At 46.7% G+C, this 26442-nt stretch overlaps 2 protein-coding genes and 1 long non-coding RNA gene across 3 annotated transcripts; 2 read left to right on the top strand and 1 right to left on the bottom strand.

Annotated features, from left to right (window-relative positions):
- Nucleotides 1-8687: 8687 nt before the first annotated feature.
- Nucleotides 8688-10021, bottom strand: LOC139056367 (uncharacterized). Its single transcript, XR_011512317.1, has 3 exons — nucleotides 9807-10021; nucleotides 9120-9178; nucleotides 8688-8850 (listed from the first exon to the last, which is right to left on the bottom strand). It is a non-coding gene; the product is annotated as an uncharacterized lncRNA (long non-coding RNA).
- Nucleotides 10022-17707: 7686 nt separating this feature from the next.
- On the top strand, nucleotides 17708-20392 carry LOC139061133 (uncharacterized). Its single transcript, XM_070540756.1, has 2 exons — nucleotides 17708-17714; nucleotides 19145-20392. Exons 1-2 carry the CDS (start codon nucleotides 17708-17710, stop codon nucleotides 20128-20130), a joined length of 993 nt encoding a protein of 330 aa, XP_070396857.1. The 3' UTR covers nucleotides 20131-20392.
- Nucleotides 20393-24607: 4215 nt separating this feature from the next.
- On the top strand, nucleotides 24608-25396 carry LOC139061114 (transcription factor SOX-21-like). Its single transcript, XM_070540672.1, has one exon. The coding sequence runs from the start codon at nucleotides 24608-24610 to the stop codon at nucleotides 25394-25396; it is 789 nt and encodes a 262-aa protein (XP_070396773.1).
- Nucleotides 25397-26442: the final 1046 nt, after the last annotated feature.

Raw genomic sequence — 26442 nt, 5'->3', positions numbered from 1 at the left:
CACCGTGCACCAGTGCACCCTAGCTTGGGGTAGATGCGGTAGATGTGCATAAGTTGATGATGAAGTGTCAGTCTTCTTTTCAGCTCTATTTTTACCACAAATTACAGCCAGAATTTATATCCACTACGTTATTTTATTAGCTATACTTGTTATGTTCTAAAAGTGAGTGTCCAAATCGCATTTATCCTAAAGGCGCTGCAGTCGCAACTTTCTTGACAAGTCGTCTGCTACGCAGAAGGCTAGCGGTGTAGTCGGTGTAGTTTCGCTCGCTGCGACGTTTTCACACATGAAATGCTCGTAGTAGCTCCCGTGTGTCCATGTGTCTCCTTTTTTTACAGTGAAGCTGTTTATGGTTAGGTTTTGGCGGATCTCGTCTCCGTATGAAAACAATTTTTCATACGTTTCCCGATCTCGAAATATAATTTGCAATACCGGGCCGACCCGCGGCGGAGGGGTCATCAAGGGGCCCACATTCACAGCTTCGCTCGTCATCTATTCTGTACAGAGCGGAAGGGCACTGAATTTTTGTCCTCGTCTTTACGAAGCGCTTAACTACTGCCGTTCAAGATGAACCTACAAGTCCATTTCGCCACACTTTTAGCTCTCGTCGGCAACCTTCAAGAGACTTTAAGCCAAAAGGCTAGAGCCGTTACCAGACAAGCTGCGAGGGCAAAACGAGCTCATCCGGGTAGCGTAATTCATTTTCCAGCCAGCCTTCCACTCGGGGGAACGCGAACCACGGTAGTAACCCTGCAGTCAAACCAAGCAAATGCTGTTTCTGCCCCGAAATCTTTGTACAGGACGACAGTACACACGCTAGTTACTGCCCAGACAAGTTACAAAAAATATTGCTTCCGAGTTTTTCTGAATTTTTTTTCACAATATCACTCAAGCTGTAACTTCTAGAACGCTGAATTTTTATTTGTAATTTCGAATAGCGACGTTCAAAAGGCAGATAGAGGGCACCATACAGTTCATTTTCATCTTTTGGCGCTGAGACAAGGCTGCCTATGCTCTTTGAACGCCAGCAATCCGTGAGTTCCGCGGCTCGGGTTTTACGTCGCCTTGAAAGATGGCGCCACGCTGCGTGGTGGGCAGTCTGTCGTGCAGCCTTCAGCCGGTTTTCTTCTTCTAGCTTGGCAGCGTCCATATGGACCGGTGTGGCGGTGTAGTGTGGTGGGGTGTGCCGTTGCGAACAAGCACTTTGCACTACACACATTTTGAGATTGTAGCGAATATCATCTCCAACCAATCTTTGCTGGTTGCCATTTCATCCGTACATCTACTCTAGATTACGGGAGAGTCAGCAATTTTTTTACCTTGCGAAAGTACAGTTACGTTTTTATAAAATACACCTGGAATATATTGGAATCCTTATAAACTGCAGAGTACAATGTGCGGGCACCTTCGCTCGTGATATGCGCGCCATGAAAATTAAGAAATTGCCATTGGAGGATGGGGAGTGAACTACGACTAGAGCACTGCATGCACGGGCTCGGGCCTAACGTGTCTTGCGTCGCTGGAAGTCACGGCATGTCTTGACGTAGCGGACGACGTCAGCGGCCAGGCGCGGCCAATAGTACTTGTATTATTGCGAGCGTACGGGCAAGCCCACGGTTCTCGGCTGTCTCTTCGTCGTGCAGGGCGTCCAGGAGTTTGCGCGGACTGTGGAAAAGTTCTTTTTTACTAAGATGTCGTTGTGCAAGCAAAACAAAGACAGTCCACGCCAAAATACACCAGGGACAGCATCGGTATTGCCTACTAGGTATTCCTAAAGCCCCTCCATCCACGCGCCACCGCCGCTGGTACTCCGGGTCTGCTCGTCGCTGTTCGGCGAAATCGTCTGCAGATATTTTTCCTAGAAAGGCGTTGTTGTCCAGTTCGCCTGCGGTGGCGGGTCAATAGGAACCCGCGACAGGCAGTCGGTGTAGAATGCTTCCTCCGACATTTATAGACCATGGTGATGGTGGATTCCTGGAGTTTGAGACTGCACCGGGCTAGGCGACCTGAAGGGACCTTTAAGTTTGCCAGCCAACACCAACAGTCCTGGCCATAGAGTTTCTCGTTATATTGACCCGGCCAAGCCCGCAGGCCGGGCCGGGCGCGGGCTTGATATCATCAGGCCCGTGGATCACAGTGACCATACATAAAGTGATGACAATCATAAAGCGCGATGAAATGCATCTTTGTTTTCGATATTAACAATGTCAGGCGAAAGATCATTCCGTCGTCTACGTCACATAACTTGCAAAAACCAACCCTAACGTCAGACTTTACAGAAGTTGCATTTTCTAAATTCGCTCAAGTGATGATACCCACCCTCGTCAGCTCCTTGTCCTGATGCAATTACAGCATATGTGATAAATATTTCATTCTAACTGTTTCCTTGTGACCTCTTAAACATTATAAACTATTCATTAAACAACGCCTGGGTCAGGCACGTACCAAGGATATTTTTTCGCGGGGGGGTCAACCCAAGGTAAATTTTCTAATAAAATGAGGGGGGGGGCACCTTTACTATATTACAAACGTGAATAATGCCCACCATTAGCCATAAAGACGCGTAAACCCGCAAAAGAGAAATGAAATAAGATGTATCTCACAGGTACACTTGTGAGATACACCTCTCCTTTGCTTGGAGAACAAGGAACCAGATCAAATGGACTCGCGCATGAAAGAAGCACAGGAGGAACACTGCCAAGAACAAGTAAACAAGCGAACGTGTAAATAAATATTTCTAGTAGAATTTTTTGAATTAGCTCTGGAAGAATTCTACATAAATATATATTTGCGGAGAGAGAGAAAATAAACATTTTTATTAGGTAAATGCAGCTTTGGAGAGGCGTCCTCATTCCAGAATGCCTTGAGCTTGGGCCGCGTCCTGAGCTCTCGAACAATCACAGTTCTCTTGGATGCCTCGTTTGCAGCTCTACCAAGTGCCAAAACCGACTCGTATTGTTATTTGAGAAGTTGCGTAACGATGCGTGGTCGCCAGACCCGTGCAATCGCGTAGAGCGCAGGACACTGCGGTTCTAGACGTACCGCGGCCACCGCGGAAGGTTAGAAAAACACCCGCATTGGCACAAGAGGGAAGTGGCTACGTCAGGCGGCTCGACTGATAACTGTAGAACAGTCATTCAAAACACACGGAATTATTCTCTACATCGGGCGGAGTTTTCTCTACTTCCTTTTTAAATAAAAATATGTTGATTAATAAATATTTTTACAAACAGTTTTCGCTTTTCCTCCCTGTTTGGCTTTCTCCCTTAGTAGATCGCTTAATTTCTCATCTTGCGACTCTTGTTTCCAGTTTCCAGGTTTGCTCGAAAAGTGCTGTACAATTAGGGAAAAACCAGACGAGCTAACGGGCGACATTCATATTGCTTATGGGTTCAAGGGTTATTGCAGGGTTTGATGAAGTATACTTTCTCGCATTATTTTATTTTCCACCTTATCTAACCCATATCGCGGGTATATGATACCGAGGATCTGCCAGCGTCGCGACGAGCCGACACTCGAGGAAATTATGAAGCAAAAGGAAAAGTTAAACACAACTGGCGTTTTCTGTGTGGGAACGCTGGCATGATGAGGGGCATCGGTGCCATCTGTGGAAGAAGACGACGACGAAGGCGCGACCAGTGGCACGAGCGCGAGGGGCAGTGTGGGAACGCTGGCATGGTGAGGGGCACCGGAGCCAGCTGCGGAAGAAGACGACGAACGCGCAAGCAGCGGCATGAGCGCGTTCGCGCGGTTACGCTGAGCGAGGCCATGGAGCCAGTTGTGGCAGATGACAACAAACACGCGAGCAGTGGCACGCGCGCGTTCGCGCGGTTACACCGACGCCGACGCTCAACCCAGGGAAACAGCCGTCAAACCACAAGATTGATGACGAGGTGCGCGCACTTCCGCGTTGATCAACGTACGTTGGCGCCAATCCCTCGCAGGCGGTCGTTGCCGGAGAGTTTAACGTAGACATCTCAAAACCATAAACAAAGCAGTAGTTCACCAGCTTCGTGGAAGACTTTGGCCTCGGTTACTTCAGCGACCACAAAACAGTTGGGTCATTCCATCTCAAGTGTACTCGGTGTTTTATCGACCATCTGCGATTCTGCTGAAAAAAATCATACTGTTTTACCTCAAAGTGCGAAGTAATCATTCAAGCGATTTTTCTTGAAAAAAAAATTTCTAATGCCCTGAGGACGCTTTGAAGATTGCGCACACAAGTGAAACTATGCCAGGTAGAAAAATTTCTACAAAGTTATTGCTTTGACCTGTTACTGCGAATATTTTTTGAAATAGTCGCCAGACGGTGCTCTTTCGTGACTATTGTCGTTTATTACTTTTTGTTTTAATTTACATAATTTTTAGCCGTAAGGAAAAGTCTACAATTGCCCCTTTTTTAATATTTTTTATAAAAGAAAGTAACGTTTCCACGAGGAATATATTCACAATAGGGGCTTGGTATGTGTGTATACTAGATGATAAAAATATTCGTATAAGAAATAAAGCCTAAGCTTTTGCTTAATGTCATGGTAAATATGAAAAAAATTACGTTCTGACTCAATTTGTGGCTTCATTTTCGCAATGTAGCGTTCCAAGTAAAAATATGGCATAGTCGGCATCGGATAGTATGGTTTTCTGTCTATCTATGTACAAAGATTCAAAAGATTAAATTTTGTTTTAAGCGAGAAAAAGAATTTTGAACTGCACAATCACAAGGTTGCGCGGAGCATCTCTTTGCTTCGCCTTCACTGCATAGCACGTCGGCCGGTGTTTCAGTCTCGCTCATTTTACGCGCTTCTTCCTTTTCTTTTTGAAGACGAGGTCTTTTTTGGCGACTTAAGGTTGATTTGCGGTTCGTGGGGACTGAGTTTCTGGCCATTGTCATCTTGTAAGATTATATAATTGCAGGCCTTCTAGTGCACGTAGGACAAAAAATAGGCGTCTGAGTTAAGCTTGGAATGAAAAAGACGCAGAAAGTTAGTGTGCTACTATATACGGAGAAGTTATAACGCGTAATTTTTAAAAAATACGGTGAAATAAATTCGATCAACATGCCACCAGTCACTAAAAACGCGCCAGAACAGGAACCAGAGCTGTGGCTTTATTCAACGAACAGGCGATTTGTGGCGTTCTGCTAAACCTAAAACAACGAAAAAGGCCACTGGCCGGCTTGATTACGTTGTCATTTCTGACTGTACAGAGCACGACGCCGTTGCAGTGTCCGCGTTCCAGGCAGAAGTTGTGACAGTACTTAAGCTAGAGTTGCCACATCTACGAAAAATCCTCTACTTTTCTGACGCAGTTCCAGCACAGTACAAAAACAAAAGGAACCTTGTGAACCTCTGCAATCACGAAGATGACTTCGGAATTGGTGCAGAATGGAATTTTTATGCTACAGCTCATGGCAAGAGTGCCTGTGACGGTCTTGGCGGCACCGTGAAACGGCTAGCAGCCCGAGCAAGTCTTCAGAGGCCAATTCGTGACCAAATCATGACCCCACACCAGCTGTTCACGTGGGCGAAGGAGAGTATCCAAGGGATAACTATTCTTTGGGTTTCGAAGGAAACTGTTCAAAAAAGAAAAATTGTGCTGTCCCCGCGGTTCAGCAAAGTGACTACTATAAAAGGCACACGGAAGTTTCATCACTTTAAGCCCTTCTCACCGACTTCAATTCTCGCTGGGGTTACATCCTATTCAACCACAGAAATAGTTCGAGTATCGAAGTGAACTGTGCTTACAGTGGAAGGCTACACGCGAACGGAGACAAGACGGGCAGGTATATAAGTTATATCAAAGTAAGTTTGAAATAATGCCGTGCGAAACAAAGCCGCCATGAGAACGTATATTCTATTTGTGATGTTTTATTTTGGGAATCGTAAATATTTGCAAACGAAGCGCTGGGTAAAAAAAGAAAAGAACACGACTCAACATCTAGCGGTGGTCATCGAAGAAAGTGTCCTCCATGGCGCATTAGGGCACCATGTGGTTTGTTGTCTATAGTGTAATGCCTTTGGGATCAGCCAAAAATTTTAGACAGCAATCTCTCCGGGATTGGCCCATATCTTTCATAGAGCCACACTACCGGTTCCGGTTTTAGGCGCACGCTGTGCGAACGGGCACATGTAAAGTTATTTCGCCATTAGGCATTGTAACTTCTCCGTATATAGTAGCACACTAACTTTCTGCACCTTTTTCGTTCCAAGCTTAACTCAGACGCCTATTTTTTGTCCTACGTGCACTAGAAGGCCTGCAATATAATCTTACAAGATGACAATGGCCAGAAACTCAGTCCCCACGAACCGCAAATCAACCTTAAGTCGCCAAAAAAGACCTCGTCTTCAAAAAGAAAAGGAAGAAGCGCGTAAAATGAGCGAGACTGAAACACCGGCCGACGTGCTATGCAGGGAAGGCGAAGCAAAGAGATGCTCCGCGCAACCTTGTGATTGTGCAGTTCAAAAATTTTTTTCTCGCTTAAAACAAAATTTAATCTTTTGAATCTTTGTACATAGATAGACAGAAAACCATACTATCCGATGCCGACTATGCCATATTTTTACTTGGAACGCTACATTGCGAAAATGAAGCCACAAATTGAGTCAGAACGTAATTTTTTTCATATTTACCATGACATTAAGCAAAAGCTTAGGCTTTATTTCTTATACGAATATTTTTATCATCTAGTATACACACATACCAAGCCCCTATTGTGAATATATTCCTCGTGGAAACGTTACTTTCTTTTATAAAAAATATTAAAAAGGGGGCAATTGTAGACTTTTCCTTACGGCTAAAAATTATGTAAATTAAAACAAAAAGTAATAAACGACAATAGTCACGAAAGAGCACCGTCTGGCGACTATTTCAAAAAATATTCGCAGTAACAGGTCAAAGCAATAACTTTGTAGAAATTTTTCTACCTGGCATAGTTTCACTTGTGTGCGCAATCTTCAAAGCGTCCTCAGGGCATTAGAAATTTTTTTTTCAGGAAAATCGCTTGAATAATTACTTCGCACTTTGAGGTAAAACAGTATGATTTTTTTCAGCAGAATCGCAGATGGTCGATAAAACACCGAGTACACTTGAGATGGAATGACCCAGTTATAACAGTAATTTCAATGTAATTAATAAAATAAAGGTTTTGTAAACTGCACTGAAACGTGTTTTTGTGCCATATATCACTTTGAAAAGCAATGTGCAGAACGGGCGCACATCATGGGATCAGTGCTCGACGAGTGTTGCAGTGCAAGTTTTGCCAACCAGTTGCGACTGTGGAGGCAACATTCCGAGAATGTCGCCGCCAACCTCTAGCCACGGCGTGACTAAGTCGACTTTGTGTCGGTAACAATACGCGCATCCTCCACTCTGCGTTGCTTCAGCTAGGATGCGTTGTGACTGAAGGAGTTCGACGAAGCAGGCTTTGTGCGCAACACGACAACGCGGACCTGATCTCCTACGGGCGGGGGAGTTGCCGCGAGAACGCCGACGAAGGCTCCTTCCCACGCACCGACCAAGACGCAAGACAACGCGCTACCCGGAACGGCTCCGAGTTCTACGAAATTCGTGTGGTGTCGGTTTCGGACCGTGAACACGTGTGTGTGTGTGTGCATGTGTGTGTGTAAACCGTCCTGCGGAGAGGCGGCTAGTTTGCGATGACTAAACGAACGTTCGTGTCACCTTGTACCACGGGAGGACCGAGTGTTTAAAAACTGCTGTTGTGCGAATGCTAGACACACTTTTCTTAAGCAGTCATGTTGGACTGAGACACTCTCTCAAGCAGTCGTGTTAGACTGACGTACTTTCTCTCGCAGTCATGCTAGACTGATGAACTGCATGTAAATACTGTAAATAAACCCGTATTCCTCGTTCTCGATGAGAAGCAGTCCTTCCTTTCACCAACGTCCTCAGCGTGGATAAGTTGGACGACGGCATGGGCCGGCTACCTTCGAATTCATGCCGGACTCCTATCTTGACAACGGATCAGAGCGATGGGATTGAGCCCCCAATCCTGACAGTCTACATTAGGCGCAACACATCTACAGCATCGCTGACTAATCACCTTCACAGGAGTGGATTGGCGGAGATTTTTTTATCTATGTCGCGCGCGCGCGCACGCGCCTTTGTGTGTGTGTGTGTGTGTGTGTGTGTGTGTGTGTGTGTGTGTGTGTGTGTGTGTGTGTGTGTGTGTGTGTGTGTGTGTGTGTGTGTGTGTGTGTGTGTGTGTGTGTGTGTGTGTGACCACTATATGTCGTTAACATCGACAGCTTCTTTTTCTGTATATGTCTGCAAGAGGAGGAAGTGTTTCAAGAACTAAATGTTGGATAAAGGCACGCGATACGCATTTCGTTTGTAAATCGAAGTCGCTGCAGTTCATGATATTTTTGAGGCACCTTGATGTTGGTCAAGTACTCGACCTATATTTTTCTGCCGCAGACGCCAGCCGCTCAAGATGAGCTTCTTGGACTGACCTACACGCGCGCTGTCAGTCCAAGCGCTTGCACTCCGTTCCGCTGCCGAAGACTCGGACAGCTAGCACGTTCCTTTTGCGCCCGAGTTGTATCCCGCCGTCGGATGACGCTTGCGTAACAAAACTATAGCGTCATACGATGGATGTCGTGACAGCAGATACTTCTGAACTTTGCACGTTTACCGAACGGTCTATATATGGGGGGGGGGGGGACGCAGATTTTAATACACAAGGCTCATGCTGGAGCTCTCAAGAGAGGAAGGCGTCCGCCCGATAGAGAAGCGGCAGAAGAAGCTTCTTCGACGGCACCGAAGGTTGTTTACAGTTGATGAACCGCTGAGGTCAGCCCAACCAATCAGCATTTCCTCTGGGACTGCAGTGACCTGCAGAGCAAAAGGGCCGAACATTTACACCCCATCTGAATCACCTCTCTTAAATAGTCGGTCACACTCGGGAAAGGAGGGCATGACAGAGGGATCGAGACGATAAATGTATGCGTTTCATTTCTTCCTTCTCTTTTCTTTACCACCTCCCTCAATACCGATACCATAGTGCTATCTGTTTCAATAACAAGAATCAATCAATCAATCAATCAATCAATCAATCAATCAATCAATCAATCAATCAATCAATCAATCGAAACTGATCTTACCCTGAGAACTCGTTCCAAGTGTGCTCATCGGCTGCAATTCGTAGGTTGCAATATGAGACCTAAAGAAAATAGTTAAAACTAAATAATGATTCTTAATTAGCCGATAACGCTTATTGGTTTCCCGTATGCAGTAACGCCCATCTCTTCTCGCAAGTCAGCTCAAGGGTTAGAATTATCTGCCATAGACATTTTTAAAAGTTCTGCGTAGTAAAAAAAGAAAGAAAAAAAAAGAACACTGTAACAACGGGCACGGCGTTGTTATTGGAAAAACTTAAGTTTCGACTGCGCGAGAAGAAAAAAATAAACAGTACTTTGAGTGAGTCCGAGTCGGCAGTTCTTGCAAGACGGTACTGCATAAAAGCTCGAACATTTATGATAGTTTTGTTTCCTTTAAAGAGGTTCAAGTAGGGACCACCGGCAGCTGTGCACGCACGTGCGTATTATTCGCCTCCAGAGCCGAGTGCAGAGATCCATGCGCGGCACCCACGGTCGTTATTTCTCGCGGGATGGAGCACGAAACCTTCGGAAACTGCTGCATGCGCAAGAATCGGCGCGTTTTTGCGTTGCGACGTCTTTTCGGCTGCCAGTAGTGTTTCTCTCTCCCTCTCTAGTTTCGCGCACACGCCGATGGCGACGCGGAAACGCTCGGTGATCGCCGGTGCTGCCGAAAAGGAGGCGCGTACGTGCCTTGGTCTCCGGCACATTCCTGGTCCAGCGGCGGCGATGGCCAGTGTCGATGGCGCGTTGCTGGCGCCGAGCAGCGGTGCGTGGCGGTCAAGGAACGATGGCTCCCATTGAAATCATCTTGAGTGTGCACTGTGATGCGGCAATTGTCCTGCATCCTGTGGCGCCTATTGTGTGCCCCTTCGCTTTCTTCCTGGAGCGCTTCTCAGTACCCCCACCCCACGCCGCAGCCTCCGCCCTCCCCGTTTTTGTGTAGGTGGCGCTGTCTTTCGGGTCATCGCGCTGCCTGTGGAATCGGGCACCGAGCGCGTGTGTGTGCGTGCGCGCGGTGTGCATGTATGCAGGGCTGCAGTATACGCAGAATGCGGGCGCTGTTCTTAACTCCAATAGCCTTAATTTCCGTGGTCGTGTCAGCTGTGTGCCTATTTCTGACGGCGTATACCTTCGAGCTTTCCGCTACAGTTTTCCTAGGCAGGTGGAGGCCATCGTCTCAGGTGGGAGGTTCCGCTCCGCTTCGTCGTCGCAGTCATCTGCGCGTCGTCGACGACTGCTCACCTTCGCATATCCTTGTACGCGCGTCGGCGTAAGAGTACACAGTCACTAGTGGGCCGTAAGGCGTGCCTCTGCTGCTCAAGTGCCGTATCGTTCAAACTGTGCGGTAGCAAGGTTCTTTATTTTATGTTTCGTTAAGTGCGTAGGAAAGAAGAAGAAAAAAAAATGCTTGAAACAAATGTGCATATGGCTGTACCATATTTTTTCCCGACTCTTCTCTCTCTCTCTCTCTACGCAAAAGTATATCATGTGCCGGTATGCCGCAACCTCCTTGCCGAACAACTTTATCCTATAACGGAAATGTACAGCTGCGTCGAGAACCGCGGGAGAGAAGCGGGAGGGACGCACTAACTTTGGGATATCTCGTAACATTTAGCGGCTTGCAGTGTTTTGGCGCCACACATGCAGTGAGGGCATACAGTGGCGTCCAGAGTTGCGGAGTGAGGCCCTCCATTCCGTTCCTAGTCCCTCCCAGAGAGTGGAGGTTCCCGTAACCTGAGCACGTGGTCGCGGGATCGAATCCCGGCCACGGCGGCCGCATTTCGATGGGGGCGAAATGCGAAAACACCCGTGTACTTGGATTTAGGTGCACGTTAAAGAACCCCAGGCAGTCCATATTTCCGGAGTCCCCCACTACGGCGTGCCTCATAATCAGATCGTGGTCTTGGCACGTAAACCCCATAATTTTTTCCCCCACAATTCCATTACTTCTGACTTTTGAAACGAAACGCTTTCTTTACAACTGTTCACTACTTGAGTTTGCGTGCCTAGTATAATGCCTAAAAAAATAAAACATATTTTTGAAGTCCTTACAACGTTACAAATGATTTTACGCTCTTATTTCTCGCCCAAAGACAAACCCGTACGCATTGGGGTCTGTAAACACTACGTCGCACTGTTGCCTGTAATACCTCGATTTTGATTTCTGCAAAGATATCTCTGCCTACGTGCTATGAAAACATTAGCATAACCCCTTAAAAGAAGCATTGCACGAACTTTCGGACGGTGGAGCACATGCCTGTTCCTGACAGAGCACACATCCCTGGTCAGCACAATACCTATGCTTAGAAACTTTGTTCCTAACACGTATACAGGATGAACGCTTTGCTTTGCATTATAAAGTGTTTACTATACCAGATCCCTAGTTTACTTCTCCATGAAGCGTTCTAGTTCTGCGAAAAAAAAAGAAGAAAAAAATTATAACGTCTTGCCAATCAAATGGCGTCAACGAACGTGTCTTAGCTGCGCGGGTTTGAAGTTATGAATGTATGACGTGATACAAGTCTGGATGATATCGGCATATCAACAAACAAAGAAAGCCTACTATACTGCGTTAGCAAATCACCCGCCGTGGTTGCTCAGTGGCTATGGTGTTGGGCTGCTGAGCATGAGGTCGCGGGATCGAATCCCGGCCACGGCGGCCGCGTTTCGATGGGGGCGAAATGCGAAAACACCCGTGTGCTTAGATTTAGGTGCACGTTAAAGAACCCCAGGTGGTCAAAATTTCCGGAGTCCTCCACTACGGCGTGCCTCATAATCAGAAAGTGGTTTTGGCACGTAAAACCCCAAATATTATTATTATTATGCGTTAGCAAATCGAAGTGTCCGTCCCTGACAACCGTCAAGTTTGTCATTGATGTGTTTTGAGCACTTCTATCGTATTTTCCTTCTAGTTTGAGCTTTCTATTGCTCATATATGGCTGCGGATGATTATTTTTTCCAGCGCTTTGAGGCTCTAATTCTCGATCTATGCAAGATGAAACAATGAAAAACCACCTGCACGTTTCTAATTATTGAAACTTGTTGCGGTTGCACAATTCGCTGTTGTCTTCCGTGCTGTTAGCCTCAGCCTGCTTTTATACAGCGCATGAGTACGACGGATGGCAATCCTGTCTCTAATATGAAGCGGGACGTCAATACAAACGAAATATACAAAAAAGAAATGGCACCCGCCGTGGTTGCTCAGTGGCTATGGTGTTGGGCTGCTGAGCACGAGGTCGCGGGATCGAATCCCGGCCACGGCGGCCGCATTTCGATGGGGGCGAAATGCGAAAACACCCGTGTGCTTAGATTTAGGTGCACGTTAAAGAACCCCAGGTGGTCAAAATTTCCGGAGTCCTCCACTACGGCGTGCCTCATAATCAGAAAGTGGTTTTGGCACGTAAAACCCCAAATATTATATTATTATTTAAAAAAGAAATGGCGAATAAAATAACGTACCACCGTTGACACGAAAGTCATGTGGACTGCTTGAACAAGAGTGATGCTGTGGAATAACAAGCGCACATGTACACGCACGCGCGCGCGCACACAGATTTATATTTATTTAACCACACTGACGAACCACTGGATACACTTTGTTTTTGGTAAAAGAGCGCGCAGCACAACGCTCATAACGACGCCACTAAGTTCTTTTTTTTTTTTTTTTGCATGCACAAAGACAGTAACAGGCAACAGGCCATGAAAGGGCCAGACGACAAAGAAAAACGACAGCAGACGACATCCATCGTTGTCTTAGGAATTGGCTGAATAGGCTTTTTTTGTAAACCCCAGACTAACATCACTCCTGGGCGAAATGACGTCACTCACGTCTTTCAGTCGCTTCGTACGATATTTTTTTCCATAGTCTCCTCCTCATACATAGGAAACCCTTCGTAAGCGTTTGTGAATTCAGCGCAAGAATTTCCTTCCAGCCGGCGGCAGTCTTTTATTCGGTGCTCCGCTCCTGGTGCACAGTAGTCAGGTCAACATGACCGCATGAAAGAGCCGGTCACAGTGGCCTGGTATCGAGAAATGAAGCGTGCACGACGCTAAGCGCTGTCACTAAAACGCGTCGTATCAGCAAGATCAGCATTTACGTCGCTCGAATTATGCTGCCTTGTGGACTCTCTCGGCGGCACACAGTTGGTTCACTTAATTCGGTGCGTTTGTACGAAGCTACGACATTTGTATGTAATTACCATTCAACTACATATCGTATTATTTGTACTGAAGGAGTGAAGGAACTTCGTATCAAGGCTGTGGTGCTTGCATCATACGGCTGACAATTCAATAATTATTTCATTTATGTGTAACTTACATATTTACGTTCAGCCGCAGCGCACGTGTATTCGCAACTATAGTCAGCCTTCGACTCTGCCTCAGTGATAGTTCCGGTTTCACATGTTCTAATTACCCGCAAAAAAAAAAGTTAAAGAAAGTACTTATCGAGAAAGCCGTCAGGCAAGGAGACACAATCTCTCCAATTATATTCATTGCATGCTTAAAAGTATTCAAGCTGTTAGGCTGGGAAGAATTAAGGGTGATGGTCAACGACAAATATCTCAAGAACCTTCAGCTTGCCGGTGACATTGTCCTGTTCAGCAATGCTTGGGACACATTTCAACAATTACCACATCCTTTGCTTTCCGCGTCAAAAGGGAAAGTAGTGCTACGTGTGACGACTGCGGCGGCAAGGAAACTATCGAACACGTTGTTTGCCGTTATTCCCGATACGACGCACACAGGCAATGACTCGCCACCAGGCTGGCCCGTCTTGACGACCGGCCGCTTTCGTATAGCAGACAGTCCTGGAACGCCGGCCTATACATTCGTCTCACCACAAGTTGGTCAAGGCGCTTTTGAAATTTTTGCATTCGAGTGGCCTATTAGAAAGACTACAGATCTCACGGACGTTCCACATCTCTCTATTTTTTCTTCTCGTGCCTTTGCTCTATATCTCCGCTATTCTTCCCGTCTTTCATTTCCCCCTACCCCAGTGCAAGGTAGCGAACCAGAATCTCTTCCCGTTAACCTCCCTGCCTTTCCCACCTCGTCTCTCTCTCTCTCTCTCTCTCTGATTCAGGCTGTACTTGCGCATTATTTGCCTCCTGAACCGAGAGCAGGGGCCCTTGCGCGACACTCATGGCACATTATTCCTCGCGGATGTAGCACGAAACCTTCAGGAACTACTAAAGCCTACGCTGCATTCGCCAGAGAAATGATATTGTGAGCAAAATAATGCTTCAACTGCATTTATGAATCAACTAAACAGCACGCTGGTGCAGCTATCAATTAGCAGAGTTATTTAAAGAGTATCTAGACATACACGCACACAACTGTTGCCATGTTCTCCGTCAACAGTGGCAACTCTCGACAATTTGTATTCTCTCTACTCATTCTATATACATTCCAATCCTCATGAACCTTGGCGGACGCCGAAGGGGCGCGTTTCCGGCGCTCGTGTGTCTTGAACGCGGTCTGCGACTTGGTTAAAGTGCGAGCCTGCGCGGGCCTCATCTTCAAAGCGATCTGCGATGTTCGCAGAGTGCGCGTATAGTGCCGGTAGCTTCGCATGCTCTGTGCTTTCGACGTGCCGTACGCCTTGAAGCGACAGATGCGCGGAGGTCAATTGGTTCGCGGCTGCGGCCGCGATTCCCAACTCCAGCGTTTCCACAGGCAGTTTCCGCTGTCACCGAGCGATGTGTGTTCATGTTTATACGTACGCGCGTGACGCCGTGCTGGTTAATTTAGTTAAAACACGTTGACGGGCTAGTTGGTTTCAATCTATGATAGAATGTGTAAGCGCGACTGAACAAGGAGGTAGAATGAAGCAGGCACACAAGGACAGCGCTGTCTCCGTGTGTCTGTTTCTTTATACGTCCTCGTTGAGTCACGCTTACACATTCTATCATTGTTCATTAAGTTAGCAAGCGAATGTTTACAAGTTTATACGGCCGATAAAACTACTGTCCTTACTTCATACAGCTATCTACTAATTTGCTATCGCAATCGGTGCTTCGCCTTTCGGGCGGAACGGCGAATTTTTTCCTCTTGCGCTTCACTTCGCACCGTTAACTGCGCTCTCAAAGCCCCTCAACTGTGTCGCGAAAGTGCGCTCTGTTTCGATTCGAAACGGAACACAACGATGATGGTTCACGAATGTATAGTGACCCCAAACAATGCCTCGTGGCATTCATGGAGCCACCAGGTATTGCGCACGATAAAGCTAGTTCGTTGAAATCGCGTTATTTTGACGGCGTTAGAACTACTAGACATCGTGGTAAAATAAATGCTTGAATATGTGACTTCTATATCACTAATATATTAACATATATTAGTGATATATGTTACAAAAAAGAAAGAATCGCAAGTTGCGTAAGATGGTTTCGGAAAACACTGGTCTTCAGAAGCGGATCGGAAACGAGGTTATGCTGCGACGCTCGAGAAAAAAAATGCTACAGAAATTCTGAGAATTTTCTGCTAATACGTAAGCATTCTTCGGCTCCGGAAAAAGCGATGGGTAGATATGCGTTAGCTATAGCATCACAAGCAAAACCTAAGGAACAGCCAATTCGAAGAATGCTCAGGCGTTAGTTCACAATTATCATAATTTCTGTTACATTTCTTTGTTTCCACCCTTTGTATTCAATTTACTCTCTCTGTGTCTCTCATTTTCTTTTTTATGACGCCTGGTTCTCTATTTAGACTTTCAATTACCCTGTGCATTGGTGCCAGCTTTCCCGATCTCTTTCTCCCCGTACAGGAATGCCTGTTGAATAACCATTGATATATTGTTGGGCAATTGTTGAAACAACTGACTTCAACAAATTTTCAAGAGCAATTGAGTTTACTCAATCCTTGCACAACGATATTACCGTTGAGTGTTCTCAATAAACTATTTATTGGCTGATTTGTGCTGATTTTTCTAGTTGTTTTTTGGTTATGTAGCAGTTGAGTGCAGTATACAATGATTAGGACTCGCATATGAAGTCATTCCAAAAAATTTGTTGCGAAGCGTTCCAACCTCATTCCTGTCACTTTGCGGCAGGTAGGTTCTTCTTTAGCCTCGCTTTCGTTAAAAGAAAATAATGTGTGACCGATGGGGTGGAATCGAATGTCAGCCGTCGAGCCCGGTACTCTAACCAATAGGCCACGAGCGCGCGCATACTCCTTTCATTCGAAAGTCAGTAAGCTCTGAAATGCTTCTTCCTCGTGCTGTCGCTGCAGCTGGCGCTTTGAAGCGCCTATCTCCAGGACCGCCCCACTGTCGTAGCCGTTTTCGCTACGCAAAAACTGCAACGTTAGACTAGATTCATGACCGCCCAAGTTCATAACGATTTATTTCTTCGCCGGTGTACAAATGCCATCGTCGTTTTAACATACACTAGATGACATAGCCATTCGTACGATCCGAAATGAGCCCGTTTCGGGGAGCAGAAAAATGCGAAATTCACTTGCAAACACGGTGAGTACGCACATGCGGAGTTCCCCAAAAGTAGACACGGCGGCAGGGCGGCCGGCGTTAAGACAGGCGCCGACACGCGACGACCCTACCTTCGAGCATTGGACGCGCTGTGGGAACCGTAGGATGCAAGCGCGCACACGCTACAAACATACAAGTGAGAGGTCTTCGAATTTCCTGCGACGTACCCAATGTCCGTAAAGCAAATATAGTTTTTTTTATCCAATGTCCGTGGTAGTAGAGATCACAGAACGAACGCGCTTTGAGATCGCAGCACGCAGCCGCTATAACCATTGACTTCAAAGAGCTTCGGATTCAGCAACATCCACAACAGTATCACAGCTAATCGCTGTATCTGCGGCTGCTCCCGACTCTCGCCTTGCAAGAAGCACGCGATTTATTTGAGCCTCGCCGAACTGTCGTCCTCTCATCCCCCAAGCCTGCAGGTCTCGTATGTTCAGTTAAATAGAAGAACACCAACGGGAAATGAAAGAAATACAGGTAACGGACTCTTATCATACCTTACTTGTCACCTCGTCATCTGCAAAGGCTCTACAAACTATATTAGAAACATTATTTTTGTAAAAATAGCAAAACTAGTAGTAACCTTTATTTCTAGGTGGTGCTACAAACGTCAAGGTAGCGCTCGGGTGTGTTTGTGTGCGCGCAAGCGGTTGCAACTGTTGTGGCTTCGTTTTGAGCACACTTTCGCAACAATACACATGGTTACCTCTAGTTTCGTAGTCGTATTTCTGGGTCGTGGTATTTATTGTTTACGCTACAAATTAGATTGTTCTTAAACATTTATGAAGGTTAGTGGATAAAAAATTATTCCTAATTAATTAGCGGTTTTTAAGTGCCGTTATTTCGTGTTTCAAAGGTTTTTTAACTTAAGATCTATTCTGTGTCCGCGCTTTTGAGTAACAAATACTTGTGCACCTTAGCCGCCCGTTTATTTTCTCTCATGTTCCTGGGTCTTTCTTGAAAACTCATTTTTGAGTTTCGCTTTTCTCGCTCGAGAAGAGGCCCAACCCTTGTCGTCCTGCACTGCCTCATTTGTGTTTTTACCGTGGGCCCCCAAAGCCATACGGCCTATAGCGATCTTCGGTTAACTTCCAACCCGGACAAGATGTCTGGTTTGAAGCGCAGAATTACATTTGCGAACTTTGGCGCTGGCCACATGACTCCTTTCCAGATTCCTCGCACCGTCTCATATTTACTGCAGCCAAGAAGTGCTCTATATGCTTCATTATTGCAGCATTCCGCCTCGCCTCCTTGGATCATCGTGTTGTTTGCTTGAGATATGTCTTTCCTCCGTTTATCTATGCACCCAGATATTTACTTTGGTTGACCGTGGCTACGACTTCTCTCTCGCCCTTCTACCTGCGCCAGCGCCATGGTGCTTCCGCTGCGGGCGCTGTACGGAACGCTATAGCTGCCACAGCGTTACGCGGCAGTTTCATGACTAGAAGTATTGAAGGAGAGTGATGGCGCCCATGTGTTACAAATTACAATGCCCTTATTGGAACTTTAGTTGAACAGCGTGTAAGCGTACTCAGAGATGTAATAATAACCGCGAATTTATTTATTTATTTGTTTATATATTTATTCAATCAATCAAGCAAGCAATCAATCAATCATTCATTTATTCATTTATTTATTTACCGTGCCCAGGAAAACCCTAAGGGCTGAGCGCTGGCGCACGCATAGAGTATTACTACTACTACTACTAATGGTAGTTGTTGTTATTATTCTTATTATAACGTACAAGCCAACGGGAGGCTTCGGCAGACCTAGCAAAGATATCTGTACCAAATTGTTTATTTGTCATAAAAGCTATTATTATTATTATTATTATTATTATTATTATTATTATTATTATTATTATTATTATTATTATTATTATTATTATTATTATTATTATTATTATTATTATTATTTCTATTATTATTACTCTTATTATTAGCCCACACCAAGACCGTCGAGTTTGTCCCTGGGCACGCTAATGAACAAATTTGATTGATAAATTAAGTAACCATACATTTACTTCTAATTAATTAATTAATTAATTAATTAATTAGAATTTTGTCGCACTCATGCCGACCTCCTTTTGGGAGGAAATCACACGATGCCTTAAATTTTCTTTAGTTTCCTAATTAGTCCATATTAATCAACCGAGCAGGTCATATATCTAAGCACAAACACAATGACCAAATTGTGCAGTGCTCTAGGTCCCATTCCCTGCAGAGTAGAATGTAGGCGAAAAAACGCTGGTTAAACACTCTGCATATTCAATAAAGAGCTTTCTCTCTCTCTCTCTCTCTCTCTCTCTCTAGAAAGCGTCGGATTCAGCAATATTTACGTTCGTACCTATTACGCAATATTTTTGCCGTCGTCATCATGAAAGCCCCTGCATTTTGTCTTCGCGAGCCACGAGAGGGCACGGGTCACGAGCTAAAAAGAAGCAGAAGAAGAAGAAGCTCGTCGTTCGACCCGGACGCATCCTCGGAGGGCTCCACCTTTGGACACCGTGGGCTCTGCCGACGACGACCCCGGTAAAACTCAGCTGTCGCCGTCGGCTTCGCTTCGGCAGACGACCAACCGCACGCGCCTGCGAAGCATCGCGCGCCTCCTGTCACGGCAGAAGAAGCAGAATCGGCGACGGCGGCGCCTGCCGTGGCCTCCGATCCCCGCGTGGGGGGTGCATCGTCGAGCAGCGAGGTCCACCACAGTTACCAGCTGCGATCGCGCATTCCGCGACCTCCGAACGCCTCGATGCTGGTCGCACACGGAAAGAGGCGATCGGTGGCCGCTGAGAACGAAAACAACCAGCGCGTGAGCAGCCGCCCGGGCACGCTGTGGCGTTCTCTCATCGTCGCCGACAAGAAGCTTCGCCAGCGTAAGGCCGTCAACAAAAAGAAGTACCCGGGATACGTGTACAGTCCCCGTGAGGCCCAGTGGTACAAGAGGCAGGCGCGCAGGAGCAAGGCGATTGCCAGAAAGCTCGTGAATGGCCATTCCGGGGACGAGCAGCAGCAGCCGAGCATTTCCGTGACCGTGGTCCAGGGTCGAGACACATCGGAGTTCCAGCAGCAGCAACATCCGCCGCCGCCGTTGCCGCCGCAAGGGAACCAGCCACGCGCAACCAGCGCTGCCTGGGGCAGCGATTCGGGCGCTGGTCAAGGAATGCCGCTCCCTATAAGTTCGGCCACTGGTACGGCCACGGCATCGGCTCGCTCGGCTGCGCGGCCCTGCGACGTGCACCGGTTCCCCGGTCCTCTGCCACCATCAGCGCGAGGGGCCAACAGAGAAAATGCCGTGTCCACCGCTCAGTTAACGGCAGCTCGCGCATTCAAAGAGCCTGAAACGCCGAATGCCCTAACAACGCTTGATAATCAGCTGTACCCTACGGTCCTAGACGGCGAAGGCGACTCGGCCGCGGGCACGTCGCCGTTCGACCAGAGCGCAATCCGGGAGACCCAAGGCTCTGCAGACGGCGTCCCAGGGCAAGGTCAGCCATCGTCTTCGGCTGCTGGCTGCACCGCGGTATAGCAACGCAAGCATGCGCCTTCCAGGGGTTCAGGGTCAGCTGCTAAGGACTGGCAATCAGTTGCAGAACATTGTGCCGACCTCATCCACACGGTCGCGATTAATGCGAGGATGCCGGATTGCGCCAAAGGCTTATAAGTTCTTTTTATTATATCAAAGTAAAAAAATGTGATGCAATGGCTGTGCCTTCTCCCTCCTTTAATGAGGAAGCAGTTACGCCCTCTACGGTGTCACGTATGACTGGCATCAATTAGACTGAGATGTCTCTAGCAGACGTTGTCGGCTGGTGGAGACAACACGCCAGAATAACTGCGGAGAAGAGCGAATATATTTCGCTTTCTTTCGAAATGAAGTGGGCTGCTGGGAACTCGCGAGCTCTGTTCTGGTCCAGGATCAACTAATTTATTTGACCATGCACCATTTGTGAGATTCTGAGAGCTGTTGAAACAAAACCGTCTTGGGCTCAGCGGAGGTGGTCATTGTGACATTTATTAGCTAACACTGGTGAACATGAAAAGTCATTCTAATTTACAAAGCTTGCCCATCCCTTGAATCGTCTCAGGTGCAGACATAGACGTTCGTATCTTGATTGTCGCGTCGCAGAGCCACCAGCACCGTCCTGTAATAGACAGATGAGACGTGGGCACTTCACATGATAAAGGGCAACATGAAAATTTATGTATAATTTGTTGCTAGCATTGGAACTTCACACTTAAACTCAACAAATGTTTCAGTAGAATACTAGATTTCATTTTGAACTTGTAATTATATGCATGTGCTGCCATGGATGGGGTCAGGCGCCTAGCGGCAGATTTCTAATGATACTTCGCTTGTTTCATCATAAAGACGAGAGAGGCACAGAAAAAAATAACAACGAACAGCGTGACTAGCTCTCGCCTAAGGTCCAAGTGGAGTAATCTTGTGCAGTAACTGAGTGAGCGTACCCAGTCGCCCCTATACGTTTTTATGGCAAATCGCCGGCATCGGCCCACGAAAACGGTGAGAGTGGCTCGCCCTAAAAAACAAACGGCTAGATTCGGAGAAGCATGCACTGAATTGAATTCTGGAAGTGCCCATCTCATGATGAATGTCGAGGTTGATCCAATTAGCGTAAAAGCATCGTAGCGGCCCAGAGATTTGCCAACTCTGAAATGTGTCACGTGTGCCCTGTGTTTATATATATATATATATATATATATATATATATATATATATATATATATATATATATATATATATATATATATATATATATATATATATATATATATATATAAATCAGGTTTCGTTCCCCAAGCACGGGATGAATTTTAAATTTGCTTTTGTCATTGAATAGCAGAGCATATGAGTGTCACGTATCCAGGGAACCAGGTTGACTTCAAAGAGGTTCATTGACTTTTTATCACTTCGTGGTGGTGGTGATAAACTTTATTGAAAGGGGGAAGGGTAAAGAGGGACGTGGCTATGACTTCGTACTTTTTAGCTATTCAAATCTTCCCAATAGTGCCGCTTTTTAGAGTCGTACAATCATTTTCTTCACTCATCCTATTTTTGGCCGATCCCCTATGCTGGGTATGAGCCAGTATATGAGACAAAAACAAACCAAAAAACAAACAAACGGCACAATTTTTTTGTGCAAGTCGTGTCCGCTGCTTCGAATCGGCCACCTTATGAACTAGAATGGCGTTATCTGCCACAAGCAATCTTTAAAAATTTATAATTATAAAAATTAAAAATTAAAATTTTGCATAGGATTCCGCATATTTCATTTTTCCCCTTCTCAGTTTAAAATAGTATAGCATTCTGCGGCCGCACGCTTCCCCACGCTAACTAAACACTCTGTAACAACAACCTATTCGCCAATTGCCCGTAAATTGTGACCGCATTTGAGGAAAAAAAAACAGACAAGATGAAAAAAATGGCCTCCAATCCTCGCTGTGAAAGTGGGTCTACAGCGACGGCGTAAACGACTACTAGAACAATTACCCATTGCGACGTAGGTGGAAATTACTCAGGTGGCAACATTCACATGCACTTTACCTAATTATTAGCTTATGACGTTTCGACGGCCTGCGGCTTGGCATGAGCTGTTACTTCGTGTGCACCTACAAACAGTGGTTTAGCAGGGAAGAAGTTTGGGCGTGTTGGTGGGATACATTCAGACTGGGATACATAGCGCAAAAAATGACACAGGGACAAGCAGAACACAGGACGAGCGCTAACTTTCAACAATTGATTTATTGTAGCTGGTGAGTATATATATACTCACTGGGACGCCACTGCAATAGAACACACTGAAGGGAAGGAGGAAAAGACAGTCATGTGACTATTATGCCCAAAAATTCAAGCTAGATGAAGGCCTTAGTAACCAGGTGGCTCGTCTGGAAGCAGCGAACTATCCGAGACATATCATTATCTCGGTTGCTGAATGCCTGCATCGTCAAAGGAAACTAACTTCACGCATGAGCGATGAGCAGAGAGCGGATGACGAAAGAGAAAGGAAAGAAGAAAGGGACAAACGAAAAGTGGCGGTAATTCCCTACTTTCATAAGGTTTCCCATAACCTAAAAAAGGTTGGGCAACGTTCTGGTGTAAACGTTGTGTTTACAGCACCTAACAAACTCTTGAGGTTGAGTGTGATGAGCTGTCCCATGAGGAAATGAAAGCCTGGTTGCACCGCGCACAAAGATCCTTTTGTTGCATGCACTCGCAATGTTGTGTATAAGATCCCACTCTCGTGTGGGAAGTACTACGTGGGCCAGACGGACAGATGTTTAAACGTGCGTCTGGCGGAGCATAGCAACAAAGTGGAGAGCATCGCAATAGATAGGCATCTGGCTGCCCATTGTAGAAAATGTGACGCGAAGGCACCATGCTTCCCTCTATCAAAACAAACTGTTGTTGTCTATCGCCACAGGAATAAGATTACGAGGGAAATTGTGGAAGCAGCTGAGATAGCCAGTGCAGGTGACGAGTGCGTTAGCACGCCGTCTATATTTTTATCAAGGAAAGAGCTTGAATTTTTGGGCATAATAGTCACATGACTGTCTTTTCCTCCTTCCCTTCAGTGTGTTCTATTGCAGTGGCGTCCCAGTGAGTATATATATATTCACCAGCTGCAATAAATCAATTGTTGAAAGTTAGCGCTCGTCCTGTGTTCTGCTTCTCCCTGTGTCATTTTTTGCGCTATGTATCCCAGTCTGAATACAAACAGTGGACCAGAGAGGAGAGAAATTCGCCGCGCCTCGTATGCACGCTGCTCTTCGGGAGTCCTCACTATAGATGTGGCCTCCCCAGAGCACTGTCAGAATATAGATCGATCGCCAGTCGGGTTCTCCTTTTACGCACGAAAGTGTAGTTGCGTCACTCCATGCGTCGTATGCTACAGTCAAGCTGCCATCGCTGCGGCAGCTTCCGCAACGGTAATCTTTACCGGGAAAACTATGTGGGAAACACCACGTGCTTCGCATTGCACGTAGGTGGAGGAACGCCTTATCATCACTTATGGGGTTCGGATGTTTGTGTCGAGGTTGTTCTTTATAGAAAAGTATGCTGTTCCGTATGTTGTATGCGTGATTCCAAAGCTTGCCTTTTCCTGAGTGCTTGTGGCCTCTGCCTTACGGGAGCATGAGCCAATGGCTTTGGAGGTATGAGCCATTGATGACGATAGTTTGCTGTCAACGTTACGCCACGCAGAAATACCAGCATCCTGGCTATAGACAGCTTGGCTGTAAAAATATGATGGTGGTCCTTCTTCTTCTTCTTCATCGTATTATTATTATTATTATTATTATTATTATTATTATTATTATTATTATTATTATTATTATTATTAATCTTCATCCAATAATCTCCTCACGAAACCATGTTGTCGTACCTCTTATGGGGTGCGAATCGTGCAATTTCATGTATGTTTTTTAGTTGTATAATTAGTCCAGAATAATTAATCAACTAAGCAAGTGATATATTAGTGATAAACACTTAAGCTGAGTGAACTGGAAAGCACTCTAGGAAACGTGCTATTCAGGCACATTTAAATACGGACCTATTATGCAATATTTTTTCTGCGTCACAAAGAAAAGCCGCGTATTTATCTTTTCTCAAATTTTTAAGTGGAATTTAAATTCATCAGCTTTATCCACTCGTGTCCTCGCGAGCCACGAGAGGGCACGGGTCACGAGCTAAAAAGAAGCAGAAGAAGAAGAAGCTCGTCGTTCGACCCGGACGCATCCTCGGAGGGCTCCACCTTTGGACACCGTGGGCTCTGCCGACGACGACCTCGGTAGAAGTCAGCTGTCCCCGGTAAAAGAGCACGCGCCTGCGAAGCATTGCGCGGCTCCTGTCGCAGCCGGCAGCAGAAGCGGCGACGGCGGTGTCTGACGTGGCCTCCGATCCCGGCGTGGGGGTTGCATCGTCGAGCAGCGAGGTCCACCACAGTTACCAGCTGCGATCGCGCATTCCGCGACCTCCAACCGTCTCGATGCTGGTCGCACACGGAAAGAGGCGATCGGTGGCCGCTGAGAATGCGAACGAAAACAACCAGCGCGTGAGCAGCCGGCCGGGCAAACTGTGGCGTTCTCTCAGCCTCGCCGACAAGGAGCCTCGCCAGCGCAAGGCCGTCAGCAGAAAGAGGCATCCGGGATACGTGTACAGTCCGCGTGAGACCCAGCGGTGCAAGAGACAGGCGCACAGGACCAAGACGATTGCCAGCAAGCTCAACAATGGCACTTCCGGGGACGAGCAGCAGCAGCCGAGCATTCCCACGGCTGTAGCCCACGGTCGAGGCTCCCCGGAGTTCCAGCACCAACAACATCCACCGCCGCCGCCGCAAAGGAAAGAACAACGTGCAACCAGCGCTGCCCGTGGCAGCGATTCGGGCGAGGCTCTGGGAATGCCGCTCCCTAGGCCGTCAGCCACTGTCACGGCCACGGCATCATCTCGCTCTGCTGCACGGCCCTACAACGTCCACCGGTTCCCCGGTCCTCTGCCACCATCAGTGCGAGGGACCAACAGAGAAAACGCCGAGCCCACCGCTGAGTTAACGGCAGCTCGGAAATTTAAACAGCCTAAAACGCCATATGCCCGAACAATGCTGGATAATCAACTATCCCCCACGGTCCTGGACGAAGAGGACGACGACTCGTCTACGGGCACGTCGACGTTCGACCAGGCCGGATTCTTGGAGACCCTAGGCTCTGCAGATGGCGCCCCAGGTGAAGGTCAGCTATGTCAGCCAGCGTCGTCGGCCGCTGGCTGCACTGCAGTATAGGACCGCCAGCACGCGTCTGCCAAGCGTTCGGTGCCGTCTGCTGAGATCCGGGAATCAGCTGTAGGAGAGTGTGCCGTCTTCACCCGCACGGTCGCGATTAGTGCAAGAAGGCCTGACTGTACCAATAGTTCATAAGTTCTATTCATAATGTCAAAGAAAAAGATTCGATCCAATATTTGTGACTTCTTCCTCCTTAATGAAGAAGCAGTTACGCCCTCTGCGGTGTCACGTATGACTCGCATCAATTACGCTGAGATGTCTCTAGCAGACGTTGTCGGCCGGTCAAGACAACACGCCAGATTAACTGCCGAGAAGGGTGAATACATTTCGCTTTCTTAGGCAATGACGTGGAATGCTAGGAACTAATTTATTTGATCGCTGTTTGTGAGCTGGGAGCTGTTGAAACAAAGCCGTCTGGGATTCATCGGAGGTGGTCATTGCAGCAATTATTATCCAATAATGATCCGCATGTAAAGTCATTCGAATTGACAAAGCTCGCCCATCTCCTGAGTGATCTCACGTGGAGGCATAGACGTTCGTATCTTCATTGTCTCGTCGCAGAGGCACCAACGCAGTCTTCTGATGGGCAGATGAGACGGGTCATTCGCCTTATGGGGTAAATGGTAACATTAAAAAGTTTACGTGCAACATGTTGCTAGCGTTGCACCTTCAGTCTTGAACTTAATTTTTTTTTCATTTGAGTGGTAGATTTGATTTTCAACTTGCAATTACTTGCATATGCTTTGATTTATGGGGTCTCGCGTTTAGCCGCATCTTTAGAATAATATTTCGCTTGTTTCATCGTAAAGCTGAGAGAGGCAGATAACAAACAGCTTGATCAGCTCCCGCCTAAGGTCCCAGTGCAGTAATTGAAATTGAAATTGTTTATTTGCGATCCTGTACTTTTACAGATTGAGGGACTGCAGATAAAAAGCAATCCTTCAACAGCTTGACTTTTCTACAATCCCTGTTTATGCAGGAAGGCAGCATAACATATGCGCACATACATATACATACACATATATAGATGTATACATAACTTCATT

This window comes from Dermacentor albipictus, chromosome 1 (assembly GCF_038994185.2).
Source record: "Dermacentor albipictus isolate Rhodes 1998 colony chromosome 1, USDA_Dalb.pri_finalv2, whole genome shotgun sequence".
Taxonomy (NCBI): domain Eukaryota; kingdom Metazoa; phylum Arthropoda; class Arachnida; order Ixodida; family Ixodidae; genus Dermacentor; species Dermacentor albipictus.
This window is presented reverse-complemented; position numbering and strand designations above follow the sequence as displayed.

Bases quoted from the DNA above. Each gene is read 5' to 3' on its own strand.
- LOC139061114 (XM_070540672.1), top strand. From the start codon at position 24,608: ATGCTGGTCGCACACGGAAAGAGGCGATCGGTGGCCGCTGAGAATGCG.